Source organism: Lontra canadensis, unplaced genomic scaffold, assembly GCF_010015895.1.
Source record: "Lontra canadensis isolate GAN:19392208 unplaced genomic scaffold, GSC_riverotter_1.0 scaffold138, whole genome shotgun sequence".
NCBI lineage: Eukaryota > Metazoa > Chordata > Mammalia > Carnivora > Mustelidae > Lontra > Lontra canadensis.
In genome coordinates, this window is record NW_022631132.1 from 2438934 (window position 1) to 2458966 (window position 20033).

The window sequence follows — 20033 nt, forward strand, 5'->3', positions numbered from 1 at the left end:
GGGCGCCGCCAGAGACCAGCCGCGCCTCCCCGCCCTCCGCCCGCCCGGGCCCAGGTCCGCTGCCGCGCTCCAGGGCACCGCTGGGCTACGGGCGCGGCGCACTCACCTGGACGGTCTCAGTCTGGCGTCGCGCTTGCCGTCCACCACAGCGGGCACGCAGCTGGTGAGCTCGGTCCAGTCGGCGTGCAGCCCGCAGCTCCAGCCCGTGGAGAACCTGGAGAAGAGCCAGGTCTCCCGCTTACCCGGCCGGTGGCAAGTGCACTTCTTCTGACCCACGCGGCACTCGCACGGCTGCTCCAGCTGGATATTGCGCACCAGGTGGCGGCCGAAAGTGGTGCCTCCGGTCTTCTGAATGTGCAGGAACACGATCAGGTCATCGCCCTTGATGTCGAAGTCTACCTTGCGCAGGAGGTCGCCGCGGCTGAAATTGTAACGGGGCACGAACCTGGCGGAGCTCTCATCCTCCGAGCGGTACGGGTCCGGCATCGGGGAGCTGAATGCCTGCAGGCGGAGGAGCTGGCATTCTGTGCCGGGGCACACGTACTGGAGGACGATCACGGCAAATAGGAAGAGCATCACCAAAGCCAGCAGCAGCTTGTTGGATTTCTCATCCATGTTCCCGACGCTGGGGGAAACCCAAGATCGTTACGTCAAGCCCGCAGCTCAGCCCGCGCTCGCCGTGCGCCCGCACCGCCCCCTCCCCCCGGTGCCGCCGTTGCGCCCCCTTTCCCCCTCCCCTCCACACCGAGTACTCTACCGCGGCGGCGGCGGCGGCAGCGGCGGCAGCGGCGGCGGCGCCCTTCCCCGCTTCCTTCCTTCCCGGCAGGCTCAGCGCTGTGGCTCCTGCCGCACACCCCCCTCCCCCCTGACTCCTTCCCGCCCGCCGCCTGCCCTCTCCCCGCGCGGGAGCTAGCCGGAGCCGCGTCGCGGGGGTCTAGTCCCCACGGGACGCGGCCTGGCCCGGTCGCCCCACTCCCCAACTCACAGTCCCGGTCCGAGCCTCCGCGCGTCCCGCTCCACTCTCCGTGGTTCCCAGCCCCATCCCGCTTCGCCCACTGGACTCTCGCCGGCGCCTGTGCTCAGTCCCCTGGGCGCGCACGCCGCCGCCTGCCCGACTAGCGGGCTCCCTCCCCGTGCGCCCCGAAGCCCCGCTCTTGCCCGCGCCCGGTTGCCCACCTTGGAGGCCGCCTCGAGCGAGCTCCGAGCCGGGCGTTCGGAGCTCCCCCGGGGCGGACGAGTCCGCCGGCAGCCCGACTAGCGAGCGGAGACGCTGCGCAGCCGGTGCCCGCGGAACAGCGGGGAGGGAGCCGCAGCGTGGCCGAAGGCGCGCCGCGCCCCTCCGGAGCCCCCGAGCCTGGCCGCCGCCGGCCAGCGGGAACTTTGCGCCCTTCCCTTCCCCTCGCGGCTGCCTTCCCTCCCCGCATGGCTCCTGCGCGCCCCGGCCCGGGAGCGCGAGTCCCGCTTTCGCCTAAAACGTACCTGGCTAGGGGGCCGAAAATCTTGGAGAAGATCGCACCGAGCACGTGCTTCAGCGAGTGGCCCAGGGCGGCCAGGCCCCGAGTGAGCAGGGCCCGGCAGAGGGAGCCCAGGTCCCAGCGTCTCCTGAGGTCGTGCATCCGCCTGCGGCGGCCTCGGGACAGCAGCGCGAAGAGAGGGGTGCGCGCGGCTCCCGCCAGGGAGGAAGACGCCTTTAGGGGCTCGTCCAGGAGCGGCTGGGAGTTGAAGCCGCGAGACACACCCCTAGGAGGGCCCGCGCGGACTGAGGCGGCGACTGATCCGGGCCGGCTCGCTGCCAATTCGGCCTCTACTCTGGAATGCCGGCGGGGACAGGTGGTGCGGGCGGGCGCTCCTCGCTCCGGTTGCAGCGGCGGCCCGAGCACCCGGGCTGCACACGCAGGCAGTGCCATTCCCCCCTTCAGGCAACTCAGGGTACTAAGGATCGGCAGCGAGCTTGAATTTATGTAATAATGCCTCACGCCTAAGAGCTCGAGCCACTTCACAAGCAGAGGACCTGGGTTTTCTCCTGTCTTGGGGAACGGAGGTCACTCCAGTGAGCGCATCACTCCACTTTGGCTGGTAATTTCAACCTCCCCTAAAATAGCAAAGGCGCAAATTGGACCTTTTCCCTCTCTCTTTGCCAATTTCCATTCTCCAGCGGAAGCGGGGGCATTTTCTGAAAAGGTAAGTCAGCATGAAGGAAAAGCATGAGGAAAAAAAAAAAAAAACGTTACAGAATGGGAATCTGAGCTTTTTCAGAGCAGAGACTCACCCTTACTCCTCTCTTCTGGCTGAATCCCTGGCATCCAGCCCCGTGCCTACAGGAAGGCTTCACTCCAATACGGTTTAGTGAAGGAGAGATACATGACTAAATACTACATCAGAGTGGAGCCATCGAATCCAAGATGATATGGTAAATGAGGAAACCGAGGCCCAGAGAGGGAAAGACGTTTGGCCCAGGTCACACAGCAGAGCCCCTAAGTTTGGACCCAGATCAGGCACCATCCAACCCATTCCCTGACACGGACACCATCTCCTCTAATAAGTAGGTGCAGACCATCCTCAAGCCCCGGGGTTAAAAGGCTCTTTTTGACTGCAGGAACCACAGATGGAAGGATGAACAAGAAAAGAGGGGCTGTCCCTTCAGGACAAGGTACCCGAAACTCAGGACCTCAGGACGCAGACTGTTCCTATCTGATTGATCAGGTGGGGCTTGTTGTCTGCAAAGGGAACATGGGTGGGGGGACAGCAGTGTTTCAGAGCAGCGCTGGCTGTCGGGGCTGAGGGAAGGGAGGAGAGTGAGACAAGTAGGGGGCTGGGGGCAAGTCCCTCAGGGACAGGATCTCCCAGGATCTCCCTCATAACATTTGGTCCGTCTTGTGCAGTGAAGCAGCAAGTACTGGTCTGAGAATCTATCACATCTGTGCTGGGCAGCCCTCAGATAATCACTAGCCCCTCCTGAGTCTCAGGGTCCCCTTCTGTAAAATAAGACTCACTCCTCCTTTCTCACCATCTGGGTCACTGGGAGGATGATCCTTGGGCCATTTTACCTACGGTGTTTACCTGCTGCCCTGAGCTCAGATGTGCCCACTGTGTCAGTCACAGGCCACTTAAGGAAGGGGTCCTTCTCAGGCAACCTCACAGCTGTGCCCCTTGCCCTTAGCTCCCTCTGTGCTTCTCTGGTTCCGGCTGGACTTCTGTGTGCCCCCAAACCTACCGGGGACAGTGGGGGACCTCTGGCTGGCTCCAGGCAGGAAAGGTTTGGGAGAATCCTTCATTTCGGGCATTCCACTTGTCCCAGGGCTCCAGGGGGACATTCTAACCGATAAACTTGTGTAAAAAGAGTCAGGCATAGCAACTTAGAAGATAGACATCTTGGCTTCCATAAGAGCTCCCCAACTCCCCTTGCCCCCAGGCTTGTAGGACCTGCCTGCTCCCCACCTCCCAGGATGGGTGAGGGTGTGAGCTAGAGGAGGGAGAAACCCTGGGGGTGGCCCCGGAGCTCAGCTTGCTGGCTTTCTTCTTGGCTACCTCTTTGGGCCAGTAGGTGGCTCTCCTCCCGGTGCCATATAATCAACCCCCTGCCCTCACACTCTTAAATAATGGCATTCTGGGGAGGTCCCTGGGAAAACAGTTCTGGAATGGGTGGGTCACACGTTCTTGCCCCCAACAACTACTTGGAGTTTCTGGGATTGGAACCAGGGCCAGTGCCTCGGGTAGAGATGCAGGGAGGGAAGGCAACCAGTACAGGGGAAAATCGGGATTCACTCTTTCAGGTCATGAAAAGGAAGATACGTACACAGCACTCTGACTTCTCGGGGAAAGAAGTGAATTGGTAGCTGCAGAGCACCAGGAGGGTCAGGGTGGTGTTGGAAAGCCCAGTTTCTTGGAGATCCAGTAAGGAATCCACACAAGAGCTCGATGGAAGATATTTGCATTTACAAGCTTTTCCTCCACCCACCTCATGCTGTAAGAAAAAGAAATGAATCTGTCTTCCTAGATCAGGGCTCCTGGAAGTGGAAGGAAATGTCTTTGAGGGGAGCCGGGGACCCCACAAGTCTCTGAGGACACTTCCTGGGGTGCAGAGGCTCCCTGCTAAGAAGAGGGAATTTTTCCTGTGTGTGTCCCGGGAGCCCTGTTCTGCTGAGGCCAGGCCTGGGCCTTGGCAGGAAGTTCCACTGGCCTCTTGCAGTCCTGGGCCAGGCCCACCTCCCAGAAGCCGGTTCTTCGCCGGAACTGAATAACAAAGATCCTAACACTTTAGAATCAGCCCTATTTTGGAGCTCAGGGCAGGGGCACAGAGTGGGGGAGGGCGGGCAAAGAGGGGAAGAACTGGCTGGGTTGTCAGGTCCTAGGTTTGGCTTCTCTGAATTTCTTTTTTAAGATTTTAGTTATTTATTTGTCAGAGAGAGTGAGCACAGGCAGACAGAGTGGCAGGCAGAGGCAGAGGGAGAAGCAGGCTCCCTGCTCAGCAGGGAGCCCGATGTGGAACTCCAACCCAGGACGCTGGGATCACAACCTGAGCCAAAGGCAGCCACTTAACCAACTGAGCCACCCAGGCATCCTGGCTTCTCTGAATTTCTTAAACAAGCTGAATTTCTACATGTGTGCCTGTATTTGGGATTCAGTACTTGGAAGATGAGGAGCACTCCACAAGCTGATTCGGGCTTCTGGGTATCTCCACAGTGTGCTTTGCTTTTCATTATTTTTCCAGAACTGTGCTTCCATGGTTTCCACGAAAGGTTGAGGATTCTGGGAGCACAAAGGTCAGCCTGGCTTGCATACTGAGCAGTGCACTTCCAGACATCTGTTTGGTTGCTGGAGTTGGGGAGGGCCGCAGGGAGAGCCGGCGGAACATGGGCCCGGGGCAGCTGCGGGGGTGGGGGGTGCGGGGGGGGGGTGGTCCAGAGACCGGGGTTCTTGTCTCGGCTCTGCCACTCACGGCGAGGGAGCCACTTGCTGGCTCCTGGACTCAGCTCCCTGTTTGTAAGAAGGCCAAGTTGATGTTGTGATTCAAAGGGCACTTTTCTGCTCTGGACTTCTAAGTCACGTGATTTCTGGTCTCCCTCAAGGGCCAAAGTGCTGCCAAATCCTCAAGGCCTCCTCGAGGGGGGCGGGGTGGGAGGTAGGGGTGGGGGGAGGGGAACCAGAGGCCTAGTCCTTGCTTCCTTCCACCTAGTTGTTAGGGCCCACCCGGCAATCAGCAGCTGGACTTGTTCTGCGTTACTCGGGTGACAGCGGGGTCCCCTGTTCAAATTAGAGCAAAACAGCAAAAATTTCCTGTGGAAGAAAGTGCTGGCAGTCTTTACAGAGAGCACAAAACACTAAGGAAATGTGCATTCTCTCTTATCCTGAGCATTCTCTTCCGCCCTGTCTTTCCAGCTGTCTCTCATTTTTTTTTTCAAAAACGTTCCTACTCTCAATAATAGGCGATTTTTGTCACAAAGATGGAAGGCATGCAAACTATCAAGTCAGTTCATTTCTGTTTTTATGCGTCTCTCCGCACTGAGTGAACAACAGTACTTAATGAACACGGCGTTCTGAAATTTAAGCTCTGATATTATAAACAGGTTGGGTGTGTTGGATACATTACTGTCAACAGCCAGCCTATCCGCCCCCCACCCCAACAAAGCACTGAGTTTTCTTTGTTTTGCTTTACAGAACACAGGGCTCAGGGAATGCAAAGAGGAGGAGAATGCCAGGGTGCTGTGTACACATTTGGGGTGTTACGTGAATGCGGGCTGCAGAGGCGAGATCAACACCAGATGGGGGGCACAGGAGACGCTGAACATGCAAACCACTGACCGCCCGTCCCCTGAGGATGGATCTCCACTATTTCTCTGACGGTGGAATTTCCACTTCTTGCGGAGTGGAAGGGTCCGTTCATGCAGGCAGAGCCTCGAAAGCTAGGGAAGCCAAGGTATGGCAACCACAGGCAGCAGGCTCCGCTCAGCTCCTGTGACAGCCACTTTACTTCTTCGGTGCCTCGGTTTACATTCTTATAAGCCAGCCTGACCTGGTACTGTCAAGAAGCTGGTTTAGGGGTATAGTAAAGAGGAATGCAATCACAAATGAGCTTTTCATTAACAAGGAGAGAGCCGAGATTTGGAGAGGATGTCGCCCTGGGATTTGATTAATCAGGGCCTCCGTTTTGTCATCCATGAAAATGGACCCAGTGACAGGCACCTCACTGGGTTGTCATCCATTGAGAGCACTTAGTTTAGTTTCTGGAAAAGCAGATCTTCGGTAAATGTTCATTTCCTCTCCCTTTTAACTCTGAGTATCTTTGGTTCCAGCTCTTTGTTATGTTTTCCACAATAGTAACACACACAGTTTTTTTTTAATTTTTTTAAAGATTTTATTTATTTATTTGAGATACAGAGACCCAGTATGAGCTGGGAGAGGGGAGCAGAGGGAGAGGCAGAAGCAGACTCCCCACTGAGCAGGGAGCCGCTGCTTGATCCCAAAACCCAGCATCATGACCTGAACCAGAGGCAGATGCTTAATCGACTGAGACACCCAGGCGTCCCCAGCCTACACAAATTTAATGACAGGCCCTGGGTGGCAGGCGATAGGCCTAATTAGTGACCCAGGCTGGCTTTACTGCCCCAACCCATATCTTTATACATTCCTTTATCTTCCCCTACCTCTCTCTACCTCTCCAGTGTTCTCCTGGCCTATATCCCATGGAGGAGGAAAGCCTCTGATCCATTTAATCACACTGAGGAGTGGGACATGTACATGTGACCCCTCCCAGGAGATACTCACGAGGGAAGAGAAAGATAGCAAAGCTCGGCCCTAATGAATGATCCCTCCAATGAGATACTATGAACTACCTAATGTGGGATGTTACGTACAGTTGTTGGCCTTTGAACTATAAACAGTTAATATACACTGACCTCACACAAAGTCAAGTGTCCACATATAACCTTTAACTCCCCCAGCACTTAACTACTGAAAGCCTACTGTCGACCAGAAGCTTCACCAATAACATAAACAGTTGGTCAATGCATATTTTGTATGTCATACCTATTTTTCTTAAAGATTTTATTTCTTTTAAGTCATGTCTACACCCAACATGGGGCTCAAACTCACAACTCCGAGATAAAAAGTTGCACGTTCCACACGCTGAGTCTGCCAGGTGCCCCTGTCATATGTATTATACTGTGTTCATACAACGAATTAAGCTAGAGAAAAGAAAATGGTATGTAGAAAGTCACATGGAAGAGAAAATATATTTACCTTACTGTACTGTAAACAATGTGCATATCGGCGGACTAGCTCAAACCCAAGTTGTTCCAAAGCCAAATGTATAACAGAGTATGGAGGAGAGGCTTGGGATGCTGAGGGGGAGAGCAGAAGAGGGTTTTAAATGAGTGGAAAACTGAGTGGAGAGGTGAATGGAGAACCAGTGCCACTCTACAATACTGACACTAATTTTTAGTTCCTTTCCCTTCCAAACTTCACGATCGATCTGGCCAGAGCAGTTCGATTTGACCAGCCGATCAAACCACAGCAGTCACGTTGAAAAATAAGGTCAGTTTCGTGTGCACCCTGCAGGAGACAGAGCTAGGCGAGCCCATCCATCCGTGGAGCCCTGGGCCGACAGCACGAACTCACAGTGGCAGAGTAGAAAGAGCACCAAGCCTAACGCCAAGAAAGCAACACTGGAGTGTCGGCTCTGCCTCTGGCTCACTGTGTGACCCTGAGCCAGTTGCTTGCCATCTCTAGGATTTAGTTGCTGACCTTGGTAAAATGAGGGGCTGCATTGGATGACCCTGAAGGCCCGCCCATCCCAGGAGGACCTTTCTGTGATCTAAGCTGTGCTGACTAATGAGAAGGGCTGGGGAGGGACATGGCTCTCGAGCCTTTGTGTCTGTGAAAATGCACTACCGAAAATGGTCTTCCAGCTGGAAGCTGAGTCGAAAAGGCCTAAGGACTTAAATGAGGAGCAAATTTCCTTAGATCATATAGGTGAGACAGCAATGTGCAAATAAGCCTTCTGGGCTTCTCCTGACTTGGATGATAAAGATGAGGGGACAGTGTCAAAACTGACTTCCAGCTGACCCAAAAGCCCTAGGTAGGTTTTAATAATGATAATAAAAAAGGCAAGAAGAGTCTTGCCTAGGCATCAGTCTCACACTTGTTTCTGTATTCTGAGATCTTGGCAAGTGAAGAACACATTCATTGCTGATCTCCTCACTGATCTCCATGAGAGCTCTAGTTCTGAATAATAATAAAATAAAGAGCTAAAAATTATATCTCAGATCAACATGAAGGATTTGAAGAAAGCTAGCCTCGAGGCCAAAGTTGCTCCCAGGAAAAGGATTTCTTTGTCATTCAAACAGCCATGACAGGGACCAACCCAGGAAAAGAGAAAATTAGTTTAGCGAAATCATACATGTCACAGACTAAATGAAAATTAATTTTTCATAAGACAGAGCGAGACTAGAGGCTACTAAAGCCCTTACACTGGGCTTGATATCAAAACCTGTAGAAGGATTTACTTTATATGCACATATTTTCAAAATCCATATTTTACCAAATAGCATTAAAATGCAGACAGCTACAACATTAGCATAGCGTGGGGGGTGGGGATTAAACTTGGTAAAATACACTTTGCACCCTCATCTCCACTGAAAAAAGTCGCCTTTGTGGCTATGATCTTACAGAAGATTTACCTGAAGCAGAAAACAATATTCAAATCCCCAGTGAAAAGAGAGAGAATGTGGTTGGTAGGGCCGAATGAAGCATCAGATATGCAACGGGATAGTTGAGGGGAAGGCAACATGTTCTCCAGGATGCCAACTCCTATGCTGTGCCCAGTGATCAGGGATAGCTAGGCCTGGTGAGGTCTCCTGTAGGTTGACCCCAGAATGCTCAGCAAACAATGCCAAGAACAGCCCCCATACCGAACACCTATCACGTGCCAGGCACTTGACTAAACACTCTCCAGGCCCTCTCTCAATTAACAGTCCCAGCAACCCAATGCTGTAGTTACCTCTGTTCCACTTATTTTACAGATCAGTAAACCGGGGTTCAGAGTTACAGACACACAGCTAGGAAGTAGTAGAGCTAGGACTTGAACCCAAATCTGCCTAACCACACAGCCTGAAATAACTCTGACACCCTGGGGATCCTCATCCAGCTCCAGGATGTCTGGGCAGGAGCTGGAGAGTATAAGAGATCCTAAGATAAGAGAGTATAAGAGAATGAGTATAGAGACTTAGATAATCCTCATCTGGGGCGGGAGAGCTGGGCGGAGAGACATTGTGTAGTGTTGCGCATGTGCGCCTGTGTGCACTTGCACACAAGTGCTACAAGAGCCCTGAAGGAGCTAGAGGGTGGGGGCCCCCGGAGCCTGGACGTTAGTGAAGAAGGAGGCAGAGATGGGCGACTCAGCACATCCACAACCTGGGATTTCACCTGTACCTCATCTAATGCTGTTATTTTTGGGGAAATGTCATAAGCCACTTTGTCTACTCTACTAAGCAATAACTTTCTGGAAGGCTGGAACCTTGGCTTCTTCTTTTTCTAAGATTCCCCGTAGTGCCCAATAACAATAATATTTGGTTCTAAGTCTTCTCAGCTTACCAAATACTTTTACAGACACTCACTGGACCTTCCCAGCAACTCGGTGAGGCAGCTGTTACTGCCCTCACTTTATACATGAGGAGACGGAGTCTCTGAGGGCCAAAGGAACTTGGCTAAGGGAACATAGCTTGCGTGGAGTGGCCTCTGCTGACCACTCCCTTCATCCCCCCCAAGCACGCATGCCAACGTGAGGTAATGGCAAGGCACCTCATGAAGGATCTGGCTCAGAGTAGGTGCTCGAGAGCTATTAGTTTTCCCTTTACCCAACAATTTAGGACCAAAAAAATAATGTTGGTTTCTGCCCACTAATGATATCTTACCAGGTACCCCAATATCTCCAAGAGACACTGGTCCACGTTCTCAGAGAACTTGCCATCAGTGCAGGGAAATCCAGCTAACGTGCATGAACCCAAGGACAGCGAGTGACCGACCGGTCTGTGGCACTGCACTGAACGCAGCGAAGGCATAGAGGACCCTAGGCGGGGGCCTGAACTGGTCAGAGAAGCAAATACTGCAGGGGCTAGAAAAGTCAATCAGTCCCCTCTCCCCTCCTTTTTGTCTTGGTCCCAGAAAGAACTCAGGCTGACAGAAACTGTTTGCATCGCTTTTCCTTGTGCTCAGGGCATCCAGTCCCCTCCCTGTTGATGAGGTTGTATAAAAAGTGTCCTCGCTCTCCCCAACTACAAATCCCACCCTCAGTCTGTGGCGCCAAGAGCATGACATTGTGGGGTCTTTCATCAAGAGAGCAGTGTGTGGCCTCACAAGCACAGTACAGCCTGTGTCCACATCCACAACCCCGTTGGAGAACAAATAGTTGATTTTTTAGACCCAGTCAGTAAGCTGCTTTTTGCAGGGAGAAGAGAGCAGGAGGGACACAGTTTAAGTAAAATAAAAGACACTCTGCATTTCACCCTACATGTTTCCCTAGTTCCAAGATCTTGCCAGCGGTTTGGTAACAAGTCGAAGCAGAAACTGACATTTGGTGGTTCCAGAGTCTTCTGGAAGACAGCCAGATAATGAATTACCAAATGAACGGTTTCTGGACCTCTGATCAAGGGCAAATCTTAGGCCAGCTGAGAAGCCAGGATACCGTGGCAAACTAACAACAACTACCACTGGACGACCCATGTTGGGAACACAGGACAAGACCATTTTCCTTGTTGGCAGCTCTCTGGAAATACGGCTAGACGTGATTTCTCGTCCACTTAGATGCTCACACCATGACATCCTCGACAGAGGCATTTCATGTTGCTGATCAACTGAAAAATTTTTTATCCAACACGAAATTCGTCAAAAACTGGATAGCAGATAGAGCCAGATTTGGTCAAACGATGACGGAGAATTAGCAAGATGTGAAAAATTCCCTACAAAGATGTTATTTTATTCTCCCAACCTCTTTTGTGCTCTATTATGTACTAGAGTTTACAGCCTAATAATTTACAAACTGAAGGAAGGAGATTAAGACTGAATTGTGCACATGCCCACGCACCCCCCATACCTCCCCAACAGATCTGAAACGAGAAGGCAGGGGTCCCTCTTAGGAATGCTTATGGACCATTCTTCGTGTAAAATAATGTAAGACCTCCCCCCCAAAGCCAAAGCAACAGGAAGACTCCGAGCGGGTCTTTTTCCTGCCTTTCCCTTCTCCAAAGTCCATGGCGAAGGCTCCTGGTCAGTGCTGCTGGTGGCTACTTATCTCCGTAACCTGAGTGCCTTTGCTGACCAGGCCATAGGTCGGGTGTCAGGCTCCCTCTCTCCGGTATTTAGTGCATTCCCAGTCAAGTCCAGGCTCGAGTTAGCTGCCTCCATTGTAAGTCTTTTGCAATTGGATGGATGGCTTGGCCCCCATGTCTTGAGGATTAGAATCTCCTGTGTGGGGATTGAATTCCGCTCTCCGTGTCTACAGTGCTGGCACCAAGGATATTAATATAGTCTATACAGGGAGATCATATTGACAGCAAGCTAGAATCCACACACTGAAGTCTGTGGCTTGAAGTGAGGCTGAGCCAAGCCCCTGGGAGGAGACTGAGTCACCCTAAACAGACAGCCACCCCTGAGGAACTTTGAGAGGTGTCCAAGCCAACTCCGTCTGGGACACAGTGTCTTCCTTTCTCTGTCGACTCCACTCTCCCAGACTCCCCACCCATGCCTGCAGCACCTATGGGGGAAGAATGTAACGCAACGAGTACTTGTTTCCACCAAGGTGTGAGGGGCTCAGAGGACTCCCCTCCCCAAAGCTCAGCCTCAGATGAATGAATGAATCATAATACAGTGACTTCTACCAGCCTAATAATCAATACGACCATTGGAGGAGCAGGTAACGGTCTGGAAAAGAGCGTTGTTCCCTGGGGTCAGACCAAGATTTGGATCTCTGTTCTGCCATTACCTGGCTTTGTGACCTTAGGCAAGTACTTAGCCATCCAGAGCCTCTTTCGTACTCTCTATGATGAGGGCGATACTGATTAACTATCTCAGAGAACATGTGTGAGAAATGAAAGAGATAATGTATGTCAAGCACCTTTTACAGGACCTGGCGGAGAAGAGATATCTAAGAGATGGCTGGGTCCTTCTTAGTGTTCTTAAAATCCTGGGGGGAATGTCTCTGTGCACTCCAGACAAGAATTACTCTGCTCAAACAAGTCATTGGATCTATACATATGCTTTACTATTTCTTCTATCTTCATGTTTTTAATTACCCAAATAATTGATGACTGGAAATTCTGTACAAGTTGTTTGAACATCATAGACAACACAGAAAATCTCTCGACCTCCATACAATCCCATTCTCTTCCCCTAGGGGTGATTACTGTTTTTAGCTTGTTTTGCAGGTTGGGGGATTTTTTTGTAAGCAAGTTCACATATGAGTATGCATATAAAAATACACATTGTTGGGGCACCTGGGTGTCTCAGTTGGTTAGACGTCTTCCCTCAGCTCGTGTCATGACCCCTGGGTCTTGGGATTGAACCCCAAGAGCCCCAAGTCCGGCTCCCTGCTCAGCAGGGAGTCTGCTTCTCCCTCTCACTATGCTCCCTCTGCTCATGTGTGCTTCCTCTCTCTCTCAAATAAACAAATAAAATCTTTAAAAAACACACACAATATTCTTTGTGTGGGTTTGAAAAAACAAAATGCACATTTTAATATTTTATTGGAGTGCATATGGAAATAAGCATATGGAAAAGTGAACACAGGATAAGTGTACAGTACAATGAATTTTCACATACTGAACACACATGTAACCAGCACTTGTGTCAAGAAATACTACCATTACCCCCCAAAACCCCTCTTCTGCCCCTTCCCCATCACTTCCAACGGTGGCCACTATTCTGACTTACATCAGCACAGATTAGTTGTGTCTGCTTTTGTACTTCATGTAAATTGAATCACAGTGTATTTGTTTCATATTGCCATGTAACAAATTACCACGAACTCCCTGTGGATTTAAACAACACAAATCTATCCTCTCACAGTTTCTGTAGATCTGAAGTCCAGGCACAGTGTGCGTGGCTGAACTCTCTTCTCAGAGCCTTTAAGGCCTCAAATCTGGGTATCAGCTAGGCTTGGGGTCTCATCGGGACTCAAGCTCCTCTTCCAAGCTCACTGGTTGTTGACAGAATTCATTGCCTTGTAGCTGTGGGATGGAGGCCCCTGCTTTCTTGCTGGCTGGTTGACCAGGAGTCATTCTCAGCGAACAGAGGCCCCTTGCATTCCTTGCTACGAGGCCTCCTCTGCCTGAAAGCCAGCAACAGAGAACTTCTCTTCTGTCAGTCTCCCTTGTGCTTCTACTCTCTGACTTCCTCTTCCGCAGGCAGCCAAAGAACATGCTCTGCTTTCAAAGAACCCAGCGAATGAGGTCCAGCCCACCTACATGATCTGTCTTAAGGGTCACTGATGTGGGAGTTTAATGAAAACTGCAAAATTTCTTTACCATATTAACTAGATTTCTGTTTGACTGAATGACTAGGAAAGGTATGTATACCAGGCAGCTGGAAACTTGGAGGGTGATTTTGGAAGTTGGTCTACCACACGCAGTATTTACTCTTTTTTTTTAAGATTTTATTTATTTGTCAGAGAGAGAGAAAGAGAGAGAGAGAGAATACAAGCAGGGGGAACGGCAGGCAGAGGGAGAAGCAGGCTCCTCACCGAGCAATAAACCCAAAGCAGGACTCGATCCCAGGACCCTGGGATCATGACCTGAGCTGAAGGCAGATGCTCAACCAACTGAGCCACCCAGGCGCCGCAGTATTTACTCTTTTATGTCTGGCTTCTTTCACTCAACATTATGTTCGTGACATTCAACCATATAGTGAGGGACAGGTCTTTGGGTGAACATATGTACGTATAAGAAATAAACATTTCTTTGTTATAAGGAGCTAAGCTTTTGGAGTTCTTTCATCACAAAATAACCCAGCCTGTCCTGACTGACACAGAAATTTGGAAGTGGAGTTGCTATGATCAAGGGCAACGAATTAGCTGCCATATTGTCCTCCCCTGGGGCAATCTCATGAAAACTGTAGGAGCACACCTTGCGGGGCACAGCCTTACCAAGACATATTATAAATTTGTGTATATATATAATTTTGGCCAACCTGGGACTTATTTTGTACAGCTACAAAATATGGATTTTACCCCTGCCTAAGGATCTAGGAGAACATGCCTAACCTCCCTGCCTGCTTGAACTGCTAACATTACCACCAAGTATTATGGCTATCTCTTACTGAGCTCTATTTTCTCATGGAACTTATCACTCCCAAATATTGCATGTATTTATGCATTTATGATGGTTATTGTTTGCTTCCTATGTGCACCCACTAGGATATAAGCTTCTGCATGGCAGGGATCATTGTTCGTGCATTGATATATTCCCAAAGTCCTAGAAGAGTGTCTGCCACATAGCAGGTGTTTCAAAATATTTACCAAATGGACAAATAAATGCTAACCCAAGATATAAACTTTAGATAGTTATTATTATTAATTATAATACATTATTTTTACAGTTATAGTGATATTTTCTAAATCAAACAATAAGACACGGCAAAAAAAAAAGTGTTTTCTGAAGTTAATTGTGGGAAAAGATTTAATTATGCATTTATGCCTGTTCAAACTCCCCTACATCATTTTTTATTTTACTTTACATGGTTGTATCACACTTTTTTTTAGAACACCCTAAATTCTTTTCTGGGTATGCCTATAAAATTGAGAATTGAGAAAATTCTCCAAAAATTGAGAGAAATGAGAAAAAAATGCTCTTTTCCTAGAGCACTGTAAATCCATATCAAAACAATAAGCATTTGTTCCTGCAAATTCTGTTCTAAAATATCTTCCCTTCTCACCACAACTAATGAATATGCTGCTTGGCCTTCAAGACTGGAGTCAGTTGGGGTCACAAGCAGAGTTGTCAGAGAACTTTCTGCCACAGCAGAAATATTCTTTATCTGTGTTCTCTGATACCACAGACACTAGCTACCTGGGGCTACTGAACACTTGAGGTGTGGCTAGTGGGACTGAGGAATTATCTTTTAATCCAACTTAATTACAAGTCATTGTTATTCAATTTAATTTTAACTCAAATTTAAATGGCCACACATGGCTGGTGGCTACCATGTTGGACAGCAAAGCTTGAGAGGAAAGAGGTGGAGGAATGGAATTGATTTTTGATCCTTTGATTATGACAGCTGGAGGGATCCTGAGACTCATAGGTGGGAGAAGAAGGTGCCAGGTCTTGTCTCTTTCTTCACAGCCCCCTGTTCCCGAGTGATGAAGAAGGAACAGTGCACTATTACCCTCTCTCTTCAGGTAGAGGAGCTTGGACTAGGGGACAGAAGGACTCACGCTCTTACAGTCATCGGACATCACCTTGACTTGTTCTTCCATGTGGTCTTTGGCTTAGGCCATGTCTCCATGGGCCCACTGACTCAAACTGGAACTCTGAATGTGAATGGGAACTGTGGAGACATGGACTGCGCATCTCACACTCAGGTTCCCAGCTCTCACTGTGCTTTGCAGTGCCCACCCCGGGGGGACGTGCAGAGAGGCCCTCAATCAACCTTCTGGAGGATTGGACATTTCAGAGGAGGTGGTAATGACTGAAGCAGGTAATGGATCACAAGCAAGTGAAGTCTAGATAGGTTATCCAATAAAGAAAATAACCAGACCCAGGGTTTCAAAGGAGCAAAGAAAAAGAATATTACCTACTTCGAGTTACTTCTTGGAGCAGAGAATATTTGGCTCAGCACAGTAGAGCTCTACTGTGCTGTTATGAAATTAATTTGAAGTTGAGAAACGGTAATATATTACAGCTATCAGTCTCTCTGGACGGTTTTACAATCAACATGTAGGATATGAAAAAAGAAAGATGCCAATAACATATTAATGTGGTATTCGGTGTTCAATCTTCTTTATGCAGCAGAATATTACAGCTGAGCAAAAAATGATCAAAAAGTTCGTTCTCTTTTATACAAAGAAACAGAAGAAGATAACCTGAACTTTAAATTATCCCATTTGTCACTTTCCATTGATTGAGTCTTGCTCATTAAGATAAATTCCAAGCCAGACTATCATTTTTATCTTTTGAGCTCTCTACAATGTATGCATCCCAGCTGCCTTGATTTCTTTCTTTCTTTCATTTTTTCCTTTCACTTTTTTTTTTTTTTTTTGGTATCTTGGCAGCTGTCAAGGAGGAATGAGACACTATATCCCATGGTGTTTCCCTTCCTTTTTCAGTTCCTCTGGAAATATATGTACCTGTCATGTAACACCTGATGTCCACCTGTAGATATACCCAAGCCAAGTCAGACATCCCTCCCCTTCTCCCTTTCACATGCCATGTTGGTACAAGAAGGTGGGGGGGGCGGCGCACCTGGCTGGGTCAGATGGTAGAGCATACAACTCTCTTGATTTCGGGGTCATGAGTTCAAGGCCCACAAGGGGTGTAGAGATTACTAGAAAAAAATAAATATTTTTTTAAATGATAAAATGTGCCTTAAAAAAAAAAGGAGGGAGTATGGCTTCTCTCAGACAGAAGAGAACCCAAGCTCTGCTCTACCATAAACTGGGTTGGATCTTGGGGAAGTCATTGACACTGATTCTCAGCTTCACAGGGAGATTTCCTCCCTGTTGAAAGGGAGATACTACTGAAGAGGACAGGAGGGCTAAGTGAGCTTGCTTTTTATCTTTTGGCTGGTTCTCACTATCTTCTTCTGCCTTAGTTTCCCTTCTCTCTCAGCATGCCCTGGTTTTTCTCAGTGAGTTATTTCAGCCCTCTCCAAGAGCAAATGCTGAAATGACATGGAGACACCTCGTAACTGGCAGCTAGCAGGTGCTCAATAAACATGAGCACATACCTCCCTTCTGTTCTCAGCAAAGCAGCTAGCTAGAGCTGGAAGTCAAACAGCAGTCCCTGTCCCTTCCCCTGCCCTTCGTTGCCAGGGACAAAGTGAAAGGATAGCAGGAAGCACTCATGATTCCAACATGTTTACAACGATTACCCAGATCCAAACAGACCCTGTGAAAAGTGGAAAATCAGAAGTTGACGTTCAGTTACCTCATACCACTCCCCATCCCCTGTGGATCTACACTTCCTACCTCATGGGCTCAGTGCCCTCCTAAAGCCTCCTTCATTCACACTGCAGTGTGGGTGAGTGGTAATCCCCCTTGCTCCATGTACACTTGCACATGGGTCAGAACCTTTAGTTAAAACAGTGTTCTGAGTCTAAAATCTTGGGCATCAAACAGTGGGAGAATATCCTCCATTTCAAAGGAATGTTCAAAGGAACTCTTTTCTGGAGCTCTGGAAATAAAGCATGTAATCACATGCCCACGGGGGAGAGCCAACCCCACAATGCATTCTTGAAGCCGAGCGCAGCCAACTATATTCCCAATGGAGATTGCCCAAGTATTACCCACAGGAAAGCAATCCTCCTCGGTCCCTGTCGTTCTGAACAAGTGGGGGCAGCAGAGAGCAGTCTGCTGGAACCCAGAGCAGCATCAGCCAGCCGCGTGTTGGGATAAAATGTGGCAGTCAGAAGGGAGGTTTTTGAAAAGGCAGGTTGGAAATGAGAGCAAGGCTAATGCCAAGAGAACAGAACTGGGGGAATAGGTCTAGGCTTGAACAGACACTTTTGGCCCTAGGGGGCAAAGAACGATGAAGAGGTCTGGCTCTCCAAATAAAGTCTCTAGGCAGGAAGCAAAGGATTCTTCAAGAGACAAGGGCAGCCCTCCCCGACCCTGTGTGGGTTATGAAAGAGCCCAGGTTTGAAAAGCCAATGAAACCCCAAGGACTTCTCTGGAGAAAAGTAAACACACACATTTTGCAGTCAAATCCAAGGGGTCTACAGCTCTCACCCCAAGCCCATGCATGGGCTCTGGGTCCAAAATTAATCTAGGTTCCCAGAGACAATAAAAATGGGGTCACTCGGTCATTCATGTTTCTGTTGGATGTGTAGACCTGGGACTGCCTTCTCACTCAGGAAGCATCCAGGCCTGTCTTCAGAACGACTCACGTTTGTATTGGTTCTAGACCATCCCAACGTAGCCTTGGGCTCTGGAGTTTATTAAGGAACCACTTATAAGATTTGGAGGTTCCCCTGCTACTCTCCACCTCCATCCACTGGCTAACATATGGAGAGACTCATAATGGCTAAGCACTTTGCATTCCTTACCTAAATACAGTCTCACAACAATAAACAGTTACTCTTATTATGCCTATTTCATAAACAACAAAACTGGGGATAGGAGCACCTCTGTGGCTCAGTCAGTTAAGCATCTGCACAAGTCATGATCCGGGGGTCCTGGGATGGAGTCCTGTATCAGGCTCTCTGATCAGTGGGAGGTCTGCTTCTCCCTCTCCCTCTGCCCCTACCCCCACTTGTGTGTGTTCTCTCTATCTCTCTCTGTCTCTCAAATAAATAAATAAAGGTCTTTTTTAAAGAAACCTGGGGTTAAACCACTTGCCAGCTTCACAGAGCCAGTCTGTTACAGAGCTGGGATGGGCAACCAGCACGCTGTGAGCCTCAAGTCTGCGTAGTCAACACTGTCTATGCCAATGATCAAATCCAGCCCAGGCTTCAGAGCTTTGAGGACAACACTGAAATACTGTTCTACATAGGAACATTGTTTAGAAAGTCAGTTTCAAGTCTTTGCTTTTCTTCCCTTTTTTTTAAAAGTAGATTCCATTCCAAGCATGGAGCCCAGCATGGGGTCCGAACTCATGACCCTGAGATCAAGACCTGAGCTGAGATCAAGAGTTGGATGTCTGACTGAGCAACCCAGGCACCCCAAGACTTTGCTTTTCTAATGGTTAGTGAAGCTCCCAGTCACTGGGAGCCTCACCCAGTATTTGGTTAGAGAGGTAACACGCCCACCAGGGATGAGAGAGACCTGTGGGGCTTGCTTTCTCAATACCCTTAGTTCATGTGTTGCTTCTTTAAATGCATGAGCCACAGCTAACTGTCCAGGTCTGTGAACGCAAAAAATGTCTGCACCAGAAATCCATATAACTTGTTGAATTTTGTAAAGACAAGCTGCTTTCTTCCCTTGTATGATGTTCTTTAGATTTTCAGTTGATAAAATATATCTGTTAAAAGAGGGAATGTGTTTTAGAGATAAAAAGCCGACCCCCCCCTTTCTGTAGTGTGGGCAACTTCTTCCCCACTTAACAACAGACATTTGGATCTAGTAGATCACATGAAAACGTAACAATGAAATATGGGTCAAATATACCTGCTGTAGTAGTTGGCCTGTTTAAAACAAATAAATTTCCTTAAATAATCATTTAAAAAGATCATGTTTGTTAGCTTACTTTTTGAACAACCCCGCAGAACACAAAGAGATATGATCACAAATAGCAGGCATCTTACAGGATCATGAAGTCAGACCCTGCATCATATAAATAATAGGTTCCATGGGTTAATTTAATTTGTATTTACACAAAAAAATTCTGCTACCTTCCCTATTGTTCAGTCTGCTGTCATCTGAAATATATGGGCTTTTCACCAGCTTTGTAAATAAGGTGGATCAAAGCATCCTACAATAAAATGGAAAATAATTAAACATGATGTGTTTCTCAACTTCTCTGCAATGGCACGGCATTATGGCTGATACCCATGAAATATTCAGTGTGCTGGGGTCTGGTCTACTTCCCAGATTAAAGCACATTTGTAAAAGACTTTTATTTATTTCTTACAGCTACCTTGAATAATGCGAGGGCCCAGTTACCCACTGATATTTTATCTCTAACATATATTTTCCCCAGAGAGGGTATAGTTCAGTGGTAGAGCGTTTGACTGCATATACTTTCCCTAGCCAAAAAAGAGAGAGAGAGAGAGAGAGAGAGAGAGAGATTCTAATTGACTCAATTCTCCTGTATGCCTCCAAAGAATATGATGGTCTTCCAATGACACTCTCTGTTCTGCCACATGATAAGGACAGCCCTACTCACCCTTCC

At 48.8% G+C, this 20033-nt stretch overlaps 1 protein-coding gene across 4 annotated transcripts in view; it reads right to left on the reverse strand.

The window, feature by feature from the left end:
* HS6ST2 (heparan sulfate 6-O-sulfotransferase 2) overlaps positions 1–1975 on the reverse strand; it is a 274448-nt gene extending 272473 nt beyond the window's left edge. For all 4 annotated transcript variants that reach the window (XM_032843344.1, XM_032843342.1, XM_032843343.1 and 1 more), the window contains exons 1-2: positions 1480–1975; positions 107–625 (exon numbers count right to left, since the gene is read on the reverse strand). In XM_032843344.1, coding sequence (XP_032699235.1) covers positions 107–625; positions 1480–1907 — 947 coding nt within the window. In that variant the 5' untranslated portion in view covers positions 1908–1975. The remainder of the gene's footprint in view (positions 1–106; positions 626–1479) is intronic.
* Positions 1976–20033: the final 18058 nt, after the last annotated feature.